The following is an 18,563-nucleotide window of genomic DNA, read 5'->3' on the forward strand; positions in this document are numbered from 1 at the left end:
AATTATTATCTTTTCATCATTTGAAGACAATTTTTCCTTCATTTCTACAATTTTCAATGCTTCTAAATTTCTTTAGATTGATACGAGTCATCAAAACATTAACTTTTTTCCAATGCATTTTCAGACAATAACATTTAGTGCGACTAATATCAAGAGCCTATCACAAATCAACGCCCTATCAAATATTCGTCGCCTTGACAACCTGACAATAGACTTGGATGGGAACCCGGTCACCAAGTTTACCTTGTGGCGGGTGTATGTTATCTTCAGGCTGGCACATTTCGCTCTCAAAAAAATTAATGATATCGAGGTGAGTAAAAAGCTTGACATCAATATACCTTTACATAAAAAAATATGATATTGAGGTGAGTAAAAAGCTTGACATCAATATACCTTTACATAAAAAACTTAATGATATCGAGGTGAGTGGAAGGCTTGACATCAATAATCCTTTACATAAAAATCAATGACATCTGGGGGAGTGAAAAGCTTGACATTACTAGACCTTTACATAAAAATTAATGATATCTAGGGGAGTGAAAAGCTTGACATCAATAGACCTTTACAAAAATAATAATGATATTGAGGTGAGTAAAAAGCTTGACATCAATGCATCTTGAATATCTTTGTATAATTTTGGCACAATATTTGTGCTATTGATTTGGGTAGGAAAACCTTTACTGTGAGCGTCCTAGTAAATCTGCCTTGAAAATCTTAAACTCATTCACACTGAAGACACATTTGAACTCTTCCAATTCAAAGTTTGAAAGAGTTCATTATGAAATTTCAAGGGTAAATGAGTTAATGACATATCAACAATAAAGTCACAGAGAGTTAGAAAGTTCACCTTTATGTAGAACAGCAGAATTGACTATGAGATAAACCCATGAGTAAAATAAAATATATATGGTTTTCCATGTGGATTCTTTCTATTATAAGGTTAACAAATAAACGATAGCTATGAAGTTTGAAACTAACAACTGTCCTTTTGATTATTTGTTGAAATAATATCGTTTATATCACTTTCAAGGGTCTATCTCTTTCAATGTAAATATAAAATGACACTCTGTCTATCGATCAGCAGTAAATAGTGTAATTTTATTTCATACAGAACTCATATGCACAAGGTACAGTTAGCTTCAAAAATCTTTCTGTCAAATTATCAAATTGAAGTTTTTCAATTGCAGCTCAAATATCATAAGGTCTGAAATGATATTTTCCTTGAAAGAGATCATCATGTATCTAATTAAGAATGTATAATTTAAGTTTTAATTTCAATAATTAAGAAATTATCATTAAATATAATTTAATTTTAATGTATACATAAGTTTACAAAGCTTGGCATGACTTAGCTCTAAACTGTCACTTCAGTAATTGATAATAAGCGGTTCCCAGGTGTTTCTTAGCCTGGGATTTTATTTCCATACTGTGGTACATTATCATGTTCTAAAGACGAACTAATAGCTGGGATAATGGGAGACAGCCAATAGCAGTAAACAGTTGACAAATTTATGTTAACTGGCTTTTAACAGACATTTAAACCTTTCTTCAATAGAACACACCACACAAAATGTACAAACCCCTTACCGGGCACATATCAAGATTACCAGAATGTGGACTATTGTGTATTTTACAGTAGGACCGTACAATGACATAATCAATGTGTAATATCTCCTGAGAAACGATTTGATCGCCAGCGCTAAGCCATTGAAGTGTGGGGACACTTGTGTGTGGTATCCTGGTTTTGTTTGACTCTTTAGTACAAATCACTCCAGTACTACACAATAATACCACTGTTATTATACACATTGAATGTACTCATGATAAATAAATGTTGTTTTTGTGTTCATATTACTTTATGCGTGATTTCGTTTCACGACATATGCGGTAGATTTCACGTATACAACTACATGTATGCATGTAAGGGAAGAAACAGAGATAGATTTTCGTATGAAAATCTACAGGGTAGGTTTTGTATTGCCTGTATAGTGTAAAATCTATAATAGCAGGGTTTAAATTGAGATGATATTTTAAGCAAATGAATTGTTTTTATGTTTGGGTGTTCCTTGCAGGTGTCAGCCTCCGATATTGTGAACGCGGAAAAGCTCTATGGCCCTGTGTCACACATCACAACGTCGCAGCTCCCTCAGTCAAGGCTGCTGTCTCTACTGGGGGAAACCAGGTAAGTCTTAATTCTCTACCATGTAACTCTACTGAGGGACACCAGGTAAGTCATAACACCCTACCATACATTACTCTACTAGATAACCAGGTAATTAAGTTTGAACACCTAGCCTTATAACTCTACTGGGGAGAACCAGGTAAGACTTTAGATATTACTGAAAAACCCTGAATATCTACTGGAGAAACCAGTTTATTTTGAACACCTGTTAATGTAACCTTAAATATCTACTGGGGGAAACCAGTGTTAAGCCTTAATACCCTGTTACATAACCCTTAATTTATACTGGAGAAACCATGTAACCCTTAATTTATACTGGAGAAACCAGGTTAAGCCTTACTACCTAGCCATGTAACCCTTAATATCTACAAGAGAAACCAGGTAACCCTTAATATATACTGGAGAAACCAGGTTAAGCCTTAGTACCTAGCCATGTAACCCTTAACATCTACAAGAGAAACCAGGTAACCCTTAATATATACTGGAGAAACCAGGTTAAGCCTTAATACCTAGCCCTGTAACCCTTAATATCTACAGGAGAAACCAGGTAACCCTTAACATCTACAGGAGAAACCAGGTAACCCTTAATATCTACTGGGGGAACCAGGTAGCCCTTGCTATCTACTGGGGGAACCCTTAATGTCTACTGGAGAAACCAGGGAACCCTTAATGTCTACTGGGGAACCAGGGAACCCTTAATGTCTACTGGGGGACCAGGGAACCCTTACGATCTACTCAGGGAACCAGATTAAGCCTTAATACCTAGCCATGTAACCCTTAACATCTACTGCAGAAACCAGGTAACCCTTAATGTCTACTGGGAAATCAGGGAACCCTTAATATATACTGGGGGAACCAGGTTAAATCTTAATACCTAACCAGGTAACCCTTAATATCTACTGGAGGAACCAGGTAACCCTTAATAACAACTGGAGACACAGGTCAGGTCTTAATACCTAGCCATGTAACCCTTAATATCTATAGGAGAAATCAAGTAAATGTTGACACTGTTTTATACAGTTTTACTGGAGAAACCAAGTAGGTCTTCACCATCCTACCATACAGCCTTAGACTCTCAGGAATTATTGTAAAATTCATACCCCGTTAAATTTAAAATCTTCTTGAATGAGTCCTTTAAAGCAAAATCGTGAAAAATAGTGTATCCTCAAAATATTTGAGATTTACAGTACTCGATTATACAAGGTCTATAAGAATAATAATGTGGTCAAATACCTAATCAAGAATGACGAAGAAAAATGACCAGCATTGGTGCAATAATGGCCTTAGGCCTAACGGGGAAGCTATCAAGAAAAACATACTGGGCCCAGTTGTCCAAAAGGTGGTCAGCTTAATAACTGTTTAACAACATTTTTCAACCTTCAATAATTTCGTCAATATACAAGGTAAATTCTCACAATTTTTTCAATGTAAATTCACTCTACTAAATATTTGCTATCTGGAAAGTTGTAACTAATTCAATGGTTGTGTTTTAAAGATACACAGACATTAAAATTTGAGCTAATCACTGATTAAGCTAATCAATTGTTTAGCATCTTGGCCCTGGTGGGACTTCCTTCATTGATGAAATTAGATATTTATGGTATTACTGCTCTGCATGAGGAGAGAAAAAAACAGAAGCAGGTGGAAGAAAAATTTAATTTGTAATTAATTTTACTTGCCGGGAATAATGCCAAGCCCCTGTGTTGACAAAACAACGGTATGTCAATAGAGCTAGTCACACCATGTAGTGTCAGATCAATTCATGTAGAGGAAAGAGTAATTTACTTCCAAAGTTTTAAAAACAAATGAGGCTTGGGTTAGGTGGTTGAAAAATAATATGTATTTTATTTAGAGAAATTATACTTAGTTATACAAACATGTGGTGAAACCTGTCGATCTATATATTAACCTCTGTGTACGACAACTTCCACACCTAGAGTTAAGGTTTACGATGGCGTTAAAAACCAACAACACAATTTCTCACTCACTACGTAAATGTCAGTGATGTTATTGTACATTGGTGGAAGAAATATCCAATAAACGACTTCATTTACATACATGTCCACAATCTTGACATGGATCCACGTTACCAACAACCCACACTGGCTACTGTGGGATCCGTCTGACTGTGGAATAACTTTACATATATTGACGTACACAATGAAAGGAAATTGACCAGTAGTGACCAAAGTGTTGATCAATATTTACGATACCTATTGTTATTCTGGATTGTCATAAAAGTTTGCCTACCCAGTTTTCACCATCAGCACAAGGATTTAAATGATCATTTATTGAGGAAGATATTTTATAATTCGAGTCCAAGCATAATATATTAAATATATTTATAAGGAACAGAGAAAGTGTTTCCCAGTCAGGGTCAGGAGAGAAATCAACATGTTTGAACAATGACATTATAATACTTGACCTCCGAAGGATTTACATATATTGAGGACATTTCAAACTGAACAATATACATACAACAGGTGTGCATGTGTCGTGGACAGAGCATCTGAATCTTCAACGGATTGTGAACACTTTCTGTTACATCTATAAAGTGCTTCTGGATAATGGATTATTGAATCGTGACCATTTTTGGGGTTGTACTAATGTTTATAAAGTGATGTTTGATTATTGGATCCCGAGTCTTTTTGTGGTCATGACATGTTACATTAAATTATGAAATCTGTGGTCACTATGGTCACAGTTTCAGGTGACTTACGGAGTGTATAGAGCTATACCTGTGTTATCACTGGTCACTACAGATCTCTTCACTTCATACATATTTTTTTTCAAGAAGAAACAAACAATCCTGGCCAAATGTGAGGAGTAGATGGCTGAATCATGTGTTAGTCAAACAGAATGTAAAACTTGTAGTCAGTTTCTCATGAGAAACACAATGTTTTTGTTACAAAATACCTTCATGCTGATGGTACTGGATGTATTACTGTGAAGAAAATTAATTAATATGGGTTTTTTTGGAGACTGAGTTGAAAGAATGTAAAATTCATAGATGGCAACACGTCCCAGAGTTGGTATTAAGTGTCTTCAGCATTAAGTGTTAGGAATAGAACTGATCGAACGTTCAAAGATTCAAAATCTGAAGTCAGTTAAATTTTCTATACTTGGAAAAATAAAACACCAGCTTTATTATGTCACTGTGACCCCAAGTGACCATTGACTGTCCAGTTTTATTGTGCCACTTTGGCCACCATTAGGTGACCATTGACTGTCCAGTTTTACTGTACCACTTTGGCCACCATCAGGTGACCGTTGACCATTCCAGTTTTATAGTGTCGGGTTGGCCACCATTAGGTGACCATGTATACTTTTACAATCTTACCGTCAAAATGTAGGCGGGTCTAACATTGGACCAGCAAGGTGCTTTGTCAATAGTATAGATTTTATGTGGTGAAAGTTCTGACCTGTTGTTGATTCAGTTTGTTAGACTCGGTATTGGTGTTAAAGGTTTCTGTGTGCAAGCCTCTCCATGACAGTGATGGTCTGTGGGCCAGCAATAGTACCGGGTAGAACAACCTCTCATTGTCCACGAGATGTGTACAAAGCAAGTTACTTCAACAATTCACATCGGACGAATTGGACTACAACAAAAGTGGACAGAATCATTGAATAGTTTAACCAAATGATTTCAACTTCTAACACATATATATGGAAAAAAGAATCGCAGTGGACAACATCTTTTCCTCCCAGTAAACTGTGGGCACCTAAGATTCTTATTTTCTTGTGCATACACATTGAAAACTTTTGACCAAAGACTTCAATTTTTTTTTATTTGGCACAAAATGTGATGGACAAACTGTGCGGAATTTTTGATTTGTTTACATTTGGATGTGTTGACACATGTCACCTGTATGGATGTAAAAACTCTTCATCAAGGCTATGAATTTGTTGAATGGAAAAAAATGGAAAATGTAGAGGACATTTCAGTGTACATGCTGAAGTTGACATGAAGAGGAATTCATGATATTACAACTGTGTACCCCAGATTTTGGCGTATGTACGATGTGAAAGTTCATAATAAACTTCTGCTGTTGAATATAAGTGTTTAGATACAGCATAGACTTAATGAGACGTTGACATTTTCACGATAGGAATTTCTGAGGACATACCTGGGTATACCAAATATTTGATAACTTAAAATGGCTCCGCATGAAGGATATGGCAAATGGTGCTAGCTACCATTACTACTACATAAACGACTTGGAATGTCTCTGGTTTACTGGACAGGAGATCGACTACATACGTGGATGGTGTGACGGAGTAGTATATATACCCGCTATCTCTCCTCAGTCCATTATAACAGTTAAATGATCAGGACACGATCAATCCGCCCTCATTGGTAGCTTAATGAAATCACAAGATAAATTTTGAATAGCTGATATTGTCAAAATTATTAAATTGGGAAACCAAACATACAGGACCTGGGATTCAAAATGGTCAGCATCAGATAAACTGTTCAAAAAAGTTGATTTAGATTTAAATATTGCCAAGAACTTCAATTTCAAAAACTTGACTGAATATATTTTGGCCAAGTAAGCTTGATTTAACTAGATCCTGATGAGTTTGTAGAAGTCGATAACTGATCCGTTTCACGGTGTTCAGAATTCGTGGTCTAGGTTCACCGACAGTCAATCTGATAGTACGAACTATCCTTATAAGTCAACTATCACGGAATACGACGTCTATATAGCTCTAATAGATCCGAACAGTTGATAGCTATACAGCTTAACGTATCGACAACACTTGTGCTTTGTCTGGCTAATTGGAGCTAATAGAACTCTTAACCAATACTGAATAAAGATTATGAAGTAGAACAGTGTCATTAATTTGTTTGAATGATAGCTATCATACAGACTTTGATTAACTTGGATGTCTTCGTTTTGGCTGCATTTTTTTTTTAAACATTTCACTGACAGCAACTGATAGGTTTGCGTATTGAATAGCCAACAAAATCTACCCCGCCGATAAGCTTGGCCCTGAGAACATAGTCCTAAAGAGGCAGCGGTCATTTACTGTCAGATCAGGTTTATGGGACTCGAGGACATTGGACTAATTATAGTGTCTGTGTATTACACGGAGATCGGGAAGATTTTAACTATTGGATTTAGATACTACAAGTTATTTGATCCTTAACAGTGTTTTTTTAAAGTTCTGTCTTGACTATCTCTACTTTGTAACATTTTGAATGATCAGAAAGACGGGAATTACCTCTTTAAGAAGCAATTTCACACGATGGAGTCTGATTCATTTAGAGATTTGTTTGGTTTTAAAGACTTTAAATCTATAAAAGTGTATTGTTGTGATGCTTCCAAATGGATACAATGAAAAATCTCGAGTTCATGAAGATGAATATTGGCTACTTCTTTCCAAAGAAGAGTACCCCGACCTATCCCTACTCCATCGGTAACCCGATGCCAGTACCTCACACGATCGGGGCTCTATCTCACAGTGCTCAACCTAGGAGCCTATGTATAGAATCGGACAGAAATGCCGAGCTGGCGAGCATGACAGCTTTCAGCTCTACCAAAATGGAGATCAAAACGAAACCAAAATTTCAGAGAAGTCATTCGCTTACTTCTGGGTTAGATAGTGGAATGGACATGGAAATCAGTCTGAGCCCTCCGTCTCCGTATGCACCTGTCAACAACTGGGTCCCTTCTCAGGAGGAATTTCAAATATCCCAGCCTGACGTGACTCTTATTCGCAACCCTGAAACCAGAATTCATATCCACAGCTATTTAGAATCGATTCCTTCAGACAGCGGTACCAATTTTCGGGTTGATGAGATTCGCTATCAAAAGAATTTGGACAATGGGGATGTAAATAACAGACGGACATTCATTAAACGCTATTCTGAGCCTCCCACTGTCCGAGAAATAAGAGGATCATTGCCGTGTAGGTTTAACCGAGATATTGAGTCCCACCCAGCCAGATGTAGCACTATAGGGCTAGTCCAGGACACCTCAGCCACAGATGGTCATGGTCAGAAGCCTTACAGGGACACTGAGGTCCCAACTGTCTCATCAAGGAATGGTACACCTAAAACTAAAGAAAATGTTAACCCAGGCAGAGATGTTACGACTACAATCCACAAAAATGATTCCGAGTCTGTGGTAATAACTACACGACGAGAACAAACGGGTCGTCATTCAAAAATGACAGAGATAGATTCTAGTAAAATCCGGGAACCTCCGTCCAAAAAGGAATCAGAGCTATCATCAGGGAGGAAAAATATGGCAACCAGTCGCCATAGTAACCCACCTCTTATCAGGAGGGAAAGTGCTCAAAGTTTGCCGAGGGATTTAAACTTCTATCCTTCAAAGGAAAACAACAGACAGATAATTAACGATTTAGACAAAGACCATAATTTTGATGGATTAAAAACCAAGTCTCGTGTTTCACTCAAGTTCTTAAATGTGCAATCGTCTGAAACAGTGGTTCAGAATTCGTAAGTATAGCAAAATGTAATGTTATACATTCAATTGACATTAAGTCTTTTATCGAAAAGTAGTAGCTGTTTAAATAGCTTTGTTCTTATGTTTTGAGGTTGATCAAATTATTTTTTAACTTAGATCTTACCTTCAATTAAAAATGTTTTCACATACAAAAGTTTAAATGTGACTTTCTGAGGGGTTCTATTGTAAAATATATATACTTGAATAAATTGTATTGGTTTAAACGCTCCATTTAATCTACTGAAAGAAAAAAAAAAATATTGAAACTGATGGGATTATTTTAAAGTTACTTTTGTAGGGGATGATATTATTAGGGAATTTGTATCTTGTTTTCATTTAAGAATTTCAATTAAACATTTTGAAACTGTTGTTAAGTTGAAGAAGCTTTGCGATAAACCCTGTAGTTCTGTACAGTATATACAGACATAGGTACACAATATTTGGCCTATACAAGTGTTACATGGCCAAGATATGTGATTGTTCGGAGATATATAATAGTAAAATGTATTACCAGTGGTGAACTATACCCGCCTGACAGGTGTCGTCCGACACACATATATAAACACTTTGTTTTTACCGCGGATCTTAATACAATAAAGTAATTCGTATTGTCATCATGGTTAACGACAGCTTTTGTCTATAGGTGTGCAGTACATACAGTCCAGCGGGTCATACAGACAAGTCTTGGGAATTATTTATGTTTCTTCAACTGTAGTTTTTTTCAACTGTTCTGTAACAGAATTGTTTGATGAGTATCAGTCCTCCAAGTCAAAATAATAACTTCATTCTTTCATGAAAAAATTCACCTAATGTTTTCATTTTGATTGACCTAGAATGTAACAATTGAATTCATACTGTATAAACATGGAATTTTGTAGTTACATGTATTAACATTTTGTGGAACACCAACTAATTTACATATAACTTGCAATATCATAACTCAGCGTTATGGAAATACTTTAGCTGGAACTTGAGTATTAACTGTAAACATAGCCAAATTAATTACTTTGAAAATATGGTGAATTATTTCTAGTAAAATTATTTCACTGAAATTCATTTTAGATTAGTAATTGTTATACTGTGCTGTCTAAATCCTATGTGAGTGGCCGTGGTGGCCAAATGGTTAAAGCGTCTGACATTCTGCTGCCACTAGCCCTCCACCACAGGGTCACGGGTTCGAGACCTACGTGGGGCAGTTGCAAGGTACTTGCCGTAGGTTAATAGGACGTAAAACAAAAACAACCCAAACCTAAATGCTATGTCATATATACTATAAAATATGTAAGATAAAATAAATTTTTAAATAGTTCACCTTTGAAAAGTTCTTCAGTACTAAAATGACACCATTTTGTTGTCATTTTCCGATAACAGATCACTGTAAAAAATGACATAGCAGTATTACTGGATAAGGTCCTGTCCAGGTTAAATATTTTCCCACATCAAGGTGGTGTATAGGTGAAATACATGCTCTGAATCTCTGAATGGGGATAAGATTTTTAAATGACATCTTTTCAGGTGTTCTTTCAGATGAAAACATAAGATCTTTGAAAATAGGAATAAGGTAGTTTAGCAAATTCACTGGTTGAACATGCTCAGTTTTAGGGTCCAAAATCGGGAAAGTTAGCAAGTATGAGAAAATAAGGTGTGGAAAGTATGAAACTAGAAATAAGGGAATAGGTTAGGTAATTACTGAGCCCTGTAAGTTAGGGAGTAAGGTAAGGTAATTACCGGGCCCTGTACGTTAGGGAGTAAGGTTAGGTAATTACCGAGATCTGTAAGTTAGGGAGTAAGGTTAGGTAATTACCGAGCCCTGTAAGTTAAGGAGTAAGGTTAGGTCATTACCGAGCCCTATAAGTTAGGGAGTAAGGTTACGTAATTACCGAGCCCTATAAGTTAGGGAGTAAGGTTACGTAATTACTGAGCCCTGTAAGTTAGGGAGTAAGGTTAGGTAATTACAGAGATCTGTAAGTTAGGGAGTAAGGTTACGTAATTACCGAGCCCTGTAAGTGAGGGAGTAAGGTTAGGTAATTACCGAGCCCTGTAAGTTAGGGAGTAAGGTAAGGTAATTATCGAGCCCTGTAAGTTAGGGAGTAAGGTCAGGTAATTACAGAGATCTGTAAGTTAGGGATTAAGGTTACGTAATTACCGAGCCCTGTAAGTTAGGGAGTAAGGTTAGGTAATTACCAAGCCCTATGAGTTAGGGAGTAAGGTTACGTAATTACCGAGCCCTGTAAGGTAGGGAGTAAGGTTAGGTAATTACCAAGCCCTATGAGTTAGGGAGTAAGGTTAGGTAATTACTGAGCCCTGTAAGTTAGGGAGTAAAGTAAGGTAATTACCGAGCCCTGTAAGTTAGGGAGTAAGGTTAGGTAATTACAGAGCCCTGTTAGTTAGGGAGTAAGGTTAGGTAATTACAGAGCCCTGTAAGTTAGGTAATTACCGAGCCCTGTAAGTTAGGGAGTAAGGTTAGGTAATTACCGAGCCCTGTAAGTTAGGGAGTAAGGTTAGGTAATTACCGGGCCCTGTAAGTTAGGGAGTAAGGTTAGGTAATTACAGAGATCTGTAAGTTAGGGAGTAAGGTTACGTAATTACCGAGCCCTGTAAGTTAGGGAGTAAGGTTAGGTAATTACCGAGCCCTGTAAATTAGGGAGTAAGGTTAGGTAATTACTGAGCCCTGTAAGTGAGGGAGTAAGGTTAGGTAATTACCGAGCCCTGTAAATTAGGGAGTAAGGTTAGGTAATTACCGAGCCCTGTAAGTTAGGTAATTACTGAGCCCTGTAAGTTAGGGAGTAAGGTTAGGTAATTACCGAGCCCTGTAAGTTAGGGAGTAAGGTTAGGTAATTACCGGGCCCTGTAAGTTAGGGAGTAAGGTTAGGTAATTACAGAGATCTGTAAGTTAGGGAGTAAGGTTACGTAATTACCGAGCCCTGTAAGTTAAGGAGTAAGGTTAGGTAATTACCGAGCCCTGTAAGTTAGGTAATTACTGAGCCCTGTAAGTTAGGGAGTAAGGTTAGGTAATTAAAGAGATCTGTAAGTTAGGGAGTAAGGTTACGTAATTACCGAGCCCTGTAAGTTAGGGAGTATGGTTAGGGTATTGCCTAGCCTTGTGAGTTAGGGAATAAGGTTAGGTAATTACCGAGCCCTGTAAATTAGGGAGTAAGGTTAGGTAATTACCGAGCCCTGTGAGTTGGGGAGTAAGGTTAGGTAATTACCGAGCCCTGTAAGTTAGGGAGTATGGTTAGGGTATTACCTAGCCTTGTGAGTTAGGGAATAAGGTTAGGTAATTACCGAGCCCTGTAAGTTAGGTAATTACTGAGCCCTGTAAGTTAGGGAGTAAGGTTAGGTAATTACCGAGCCCTGTGAGTTGGGGAGTAAGGTTAGGTAATTACCGAGCCCTGTAAGTTAGGGAGTAAGGTTAGGTAATTGAAAAGCACCAGATACAGTGTACTGTATTTGCTGCCGAAGAAAAAGTTGATCAGTTGTACATATATGTTTAAGTAATTTGTGACTGTATACAGTGTAGACAGTGTAGACTGCTTTAAATTTTTTCTCAGCAATACCAGGATTTTTATATATCACATCTGAAACTTATCTAAGATTCAATGTTCAGAGACAAATTTACCCCTCTTATAAGATGTAACCCCTGGTATGACATGATTTAAGGGTGATATCTGTGTATTGTGTATATGCTCACCGACCTTTCAAAGATCTGTTGAGCCGGACAGCCACCCTAAGTATCCCATTGTGGCTGGTGGCCACACAATGGCATGACATGGCCATCTCGACTACCATCAAGGCTATAAACCATGTTGACGGATCTAGTCATTGTTTTCTGTTACTGTATAACAATATTTATGTAGTGTTTAAATTGATTTTGGTCCCCAGTACAGACATAAAACCAGGTAATTTCTTTTAAATATTCTGTTTCTTAGATAAGATAGACTACATGGTCTTGGACCATGTAACAGTTCAGATTAGGCCACAGATTGTCTCACAGACACATTGGTTAGTAATTAAGTACTTAGAGGATCGCAAATGAATTCCCCTAAACTTATGTTATTTTAAAAAAATAAGCTGCAGCAAGTTTCCAGCTATTTTCTCAGAATTAAGACATCTAAATTTATTGAAATTTCATTTGTTAACACAGGGTTAACACATTTTTGAAGGTCAAGGTTACATTTTTGTATTTATTAATGATGGAGCAATCATCGGGATAGCTATTATTAGAACACAGCTTACCATGTGTTGTATTTCCACTGTAAAGGGTAAAATTAACCCTTCACGAGTATGGGTTTTGCAAGGATGAACATTTCATGATGTGAAAGTTTTCCACTATTAAATTTATATAAAAATATACAATTTGTTCATTTACTTACCTTTCTGTTATATAATAATATAACAAATCTCAAATCCCTTTTCGAAACAGTAGGTGTCTAAATAATTCTAAACTTCCTGAAAACTGTTGGTCTGTTCAAAAAGATATAACTAGCCAAAGCACTTTTACTCTTCAAGTTGCCTCTTTGTTTGTTTGATGTCTTTACCTTCATGTTTTATTTACCTTTTATTGGCCCTAATGACCTCTTCTGATGGGTCGTTAAGAATGCAATAACTAACTAACTAACCTTGAGCATTCCGCATTGCCTAAAATGATTTTTTTACAATATTTTTGTTGATATCCTCACCTCTGTTGTAATAGCTCACCTTCTCTGTCTCACAGGAGGAAGCAGCTCCTGGCTATGAGCGAGGAAAAGTCCAAGAAATTCTTGGAAGGAAAACTTGACAAATCACAAGGGGAGTTTGTGGGGAGGTCTGGACTCAACTACGCTGGTCCGGACACATCAACCTCGAAATCAACAGTGAGTGACAATCCAACGATTCCTAACTTATATATCAGGGTCAATATTCACGAAACTTTTCTCATTCATGCTCAAACTAACATTCCATGCTCGAGCCCTGTTTCTTGTCGTGGCGATAAATTAATAAATACTCACATTTTATCAATGATTTGGAAGAATTTCGAGAGACATATAATCAAATACCATTTCCATTGTGTAGACTTGACTTGTTGACAGTCATAGGATTTATGCAAGTTACAAGAAAATTGGTTTAAGCACATAATCCATGTTTGAGCTCGAGAACAACATTTTTGAATAATTGGGCCCAGTTGTTATATTTACAGAATCAAAATTCAAGATGATCAGAAAAAAATTAAAACAATGGATACCAGCTAATCCCCAAATTTAGTACCTGTTCTTGTACTCAAACCTAAGTGATATGTTTAAGATTTATTTAATAGATTTTGGGAAAAAAAATATATACTAAAAATGTTAATGGAAGGCTACAAACCTAAAATAATTTTAAAAAATATTGAAACGAGGAAGAAATCTAAATAAATACTTTCTCAGTGACAAAAAGTACAGAGAGGAGAAGTTTTTTGGACTTGAATTAAAAAATGGATACCTCAAAGTATTTTTTTCAAATTAAAGAAGCTAGTTTTATTAGAACTTTCATATCTTTCCTTGCAATACACTCAAAAAATATATCATGAATAAACACACTGAGATTTCATATTTAACTTGTAATTTGTAGTACTCTGTATGCTTACACTGGTCTATAAGATTTATTGATTCTGTTTCTCTTCCTAGGAACAACAAGCCAAGAAGACATTTGCCAGATCATACATTAACGAGATAGTGAAAGAGACAGTGTTTGCTGATAGAAAGAAGAATGAACTACTCAAACTGTGGCCATCCATTTTCCATGAAATGATATATTCTGCGGTGGCCGACATGGCAGATATTCAGGGATATGCAAAACGATGTTTAGAAGAGATAGAGAAGGGTAGCTAGTGATGGCACATTAGTTGTTAGTAGATTACTTGTTTTCCTTGTAATGTTTATCCAGTTTAGGCTGGTGAATGGTGATTTTTTTGTTCAGCTACTCTGTGATTGGCTTACTCGTTGCTTACACTGTGGAGACGTCGACACAACCATCAGAATGTAACGACAACTGCGATTGGTTGCTGACATGTGCTTAAACAACAGCAGCGATTGGTTGCCTACATATTTGTTTATAACACTTCCTATGATTGGTCACTTTATTTGTGACAAGTACAGTGTTTGTAATCCTAGTGTGTTACAAGGAGTTTGATTGGCTGTTTGTAATTATGACAAGGATGCTGTTGGTTACTGATCATTTGACCATTGTCAGATTGTGATTGGTTCAAGTCTTAAGTGAGAAGCCTTGCTCAAGTCCCTTCTGAGACTTTATATATTCTAAGTGCTTTTCTGCTCAAGCTATATATTTATTTCCACAGACAGTTCATAACCTTACATGCCAGTTTGTATTGATTACATGTGCTGATTACATTAACACATTTGAGATGAATAATTTATAATTAACAGATTTAACATGGAATTTTTCATTCAACCAATATTTCTGCTTTAGGCTCAGTTTTTTGAGCAGGGTAAAAGTATTTCACAAGCCACTTCATATGTGAAAGTATTCTGTAGTGTCAATGAGTGAGGAAAACCAATCTGACATCATAACATTAGTTATATTTCATATTTCAGTAAATTCAAGTCAATTGGAATCTCATAACTTACATACCTTAAATTGTGCCACTTGTATTGAATATTTCACTTGATCAATCAATGTGAATTGTAATTTGTTATTGTGATATTCTGTGACCTTAATATGCAATTGTAACAAATTGACAATCATCTGTTGCAATGTTGTATGTTTAGAGGGGACATTACTATCATTGTTTGTCTCTGTTGTAGTATATATCATTGTACCTACTGTGATGTATTGTATGAAAAATAATGCCATATATAAGTACCATATTCTTTCTGATGCTATCTTACACATTTGATTTGTGTTTAGAATTAAGGGTGTATGGTACCTTACACATTATACCTGCAATTTGTGTAAGAGTTAAGGGTGTATGCTACCTAACATTTTACACATGGGAATCATATAATTGTGCTACTATAAACATTAACATGAGTTAAAGATACTCACACAAATTTCTTAAAGTAGAAATCTTTTGGGAAGGAGATACTCTTCACAACAAGGTAACATTCATCCTTAAATAGCCACTTTGTGGTTACAGAAACATTACACCAATTGGCATTTTGGAGATTGAGAACAATTGTTATGTGTAGATGACTCAAAAAAACTTGCATGTAAAAGCACACCCTTGATTTTTTTTAAACATTAGTTCCAGTCTCTTTTTATTTGCCATTTAAGAATCTTGACTGTCATATATCAAAGCTTGCCTCACTGATTAATATTCTGATACTCACCAAAAATCTTGCATCCTGGATCTGCGTACATTGTACTTTCAAAATTATAACAATATTATTTGGGGGGAAACTCAAGTGTCTAGACTATAACATTTTACTATCAAGGGTTAAAGATAGCCAGCATTTACAGCAGTTTACGGAAATTTCAATTTACGTGTCTTTTTGTACAAATTACTTGTTACGACAGAGTCAACTTGATTAGGGAATGAAAACCTTTTGAATTAAAATCTGCTGGCACTGGAATCAGTTTTCGAAAAAGAAATTTTTAACAAATTCAAAAAGCAGTTTCTGATGTATGCAATTTTGACTTTATCAGTAATGTCATAATTATATGCATAAAATTAAATAATCATCTCCAAAGCTAGCCTATCCTAGACTCAAAATTTGTTGAACAATTTCATTATTACACAGGACACATAGGCACAATAATTTATGGCAGTATATTACTCGATACATGTCATAATGTATACTTCAGTGTCCTGTTTTGTTGTAAGTGTAAAAGTTAACGACATTGTGGTTTAAACCATAGCTTGATAAATTTTAAATATGGGTATGTATATAAATTATTAGTTGCCACATTTTCTTGTATAAATGAGTTGGAAATATTTTTTGAATGAATACATATGCGTAAGAATGGATGAGGGTGTGTAAATGTGAGCAAGCGAATGGGTTAGTATATGAAGGAGCTTCGGTGTGGTAGAGGAGATAATTTATGAGTCGTGTTGGATTAATCTCACTGATATCAAATTATCTTAAGTCACTTTATGTTAATTTATTTATCTGTTCAGTTTTGTTATGAAGCACGCAAAATGAAAATAAATTAGGTTTGAGCTTTCCTCCTCCAGTAACGTCTCGTAATTAATGCCTATTAGAGGGCTGAAAACAGATTGAAGGGTTCATATGCTATATGCAGTCTCAGACAGGCATACATCTGCACCTTAGGGTTTTCTTTTTAAGATATGGCCAATTTTGTATGCTGTAAATAGGGAAATTGCAAATGCTTGTTTTATCATAACATCATGAGAAAATACTAACTAATTTTTGGACAAGTGAATTCGTCTGCAAACAGTTTTAAACAATTCAAAAAGTATAGTCCTTAAAATTTTAACCTTTGAGTTTTTGAGAAATTAAAACTTAAATTCATTTTGTGGCAATAGGTTTTTTATGTATAGAAAACATTTATGCAGATTTGTTTTAACAGTCAAAACATTTTTCTTAAGTTGGACTTACGTAGAGTGTACCATGAAAAATAGCCGATTTGCTTTTGAAAAATATTTCCCCTTCATTTTTATAGCAATTATTACTAAAAAGAAAAATATGCCTTCAATAACTTTTACGTAAGATGTGATACAGATGAAAAACAAAGACGAATCAGCATTAGTGTTCTGAGGGTAAAAATGTAACGAGGCCAGACCAGGATTCAAACCCTAGACCCTTCAATCTAAGGACAGTTGCTTTTACAAACTGTGATACCTGGCCAGTGGCAGTTCACTAGCCTAGTCACGCTAGAGATATAGCTAAAATGAAATCAAGGGGAGGTAACTCAACATACAAATAGTTCAAACGAAATTAAGGGGAGGAAACTCTACATACAAAAAAAGAGAGTGGAATTCTTTTGTGTTTTGCCTGCAGTGGCACATGGAGCCTCAACTCAAAAGCTTACAAAATCTGCCCCGATGTATATAGGTTTCTGCCTTTTTATCTTGAAATATGCACTAAATCATTCTCCTTTAATACAGAATTTTTTCTTTTCTATTTGCTGGAATTGAATTATAATTTTTCTGCAATTTGCAAATTCTTCCATTTATAAACTGAAACATGTTGTGAGTAAAATTTCTAAATGTAACTGAACAGCACTGGTATACTTTTCTTGAATTGTACATGTACCTAGAAATTCAAAATTAGAAAAATAAAAGATATGTGCAACCAATGTAGAAAAACATTGCAGCGATTTGTATAAATACATATTCATTGTGTTAGATGTCTAAAAAGTATTCAGCATATTTAGAATTAAGAACTTTGTTTGATGATAACTTGGTTTCACAGCCATCCTTTCCAATGCAGTGTTTGCCATTGTGATAATATGCCCAGATTTGTAAACTGCTTTTAGAACCAAGGTTTGAGCTGGCGGTTTCTTAATTAGGCTAGATTTGCTATATTATTAATACATACACATAATTGAAAATGTTTACCTTCCCATGACAAAACAATTCATTAAATTCATTAAATATTTTCTAACATGTAAATAATTTTCAATGATTTCTTTTTAATGTACAATGTGAAGGTGATCAACCAAGTAAAGGGAGGTAATTGTCCTGAAATTTACAAGATAATCAATTTCCATGATACATGTCTACTATGGTAATAGAAAAATTATATTTATGTATGTTAGATGTTCTATGCAAATCCAATTATGCAAAATTTTATTTTTAGTTCATGATATAAATTTTAATTACTTAGGAATGCTAGACTATCTCAGGACTTGGACAATAATATTTTCAAAGTGCTCTTACAATCCTTAACCTTTCACCCCTAGGTAACTTTAGTAGACTCTACCATACATTGATCTGGATGAGTCCATTGTGGTCCACAGTGGTGAACGGT

The 18,563-nt window shown here is 35.6% G+C and overlaps 1 protein-coding gene across 2 annotated transcripts in view; it reads left to right on the top strand.

The window, feature by feature from the left end:
* Positions 1-17,357, top strand: part of LOC110450971 (leucine-rich repeat-containing protein 49-like) — an 81,337-nt gene extending 63,980 nt beyond the window's left edge. For both annotated transcript variants that reach the window (XM_021498785.1, XM_021498786.1), the window contains exons 13-16: positions 125-310; positions 2,073-2,182; positions 13,370-13,508; positions 14,298-17,357. In XM_021498785.1, coding sequence (XP_021354460.1) covers positions 125-310; positions 2,073-2,182; positions 13,370-13,508; positions 14,298-14,501 — 639 coding nt within the window. In that variant the 3' untranslated portion in view covers positions 14,502-17,357. The remainder of the gene's footprint in view (positions 1-124; positions 311-2,072; positions 2,183-13,369; positions 13,509-14,297) is intronic.
* The last annotated feature ends 1,206 nt before the right edge of the window (positions 17,358-18,563 follow it).

Source organism: Mizuhopecten yessoensis, unplaced genomic scaffold (genome assembly GCF_002113885.1).
Source record: "Mizuhopecten yessoensis strain PY_sf001 unplaced genomic scaffold, ASM211388v2 scaffold5575, whole genome shotgun sequence".
Classification (NCBI taxonomy): Eukaryota; Metazoa; Mollusca; class Bivalvia; order Pectinida; family Pectinidae; genus Mizuhopecten; species Mizuhopecten yessoensis.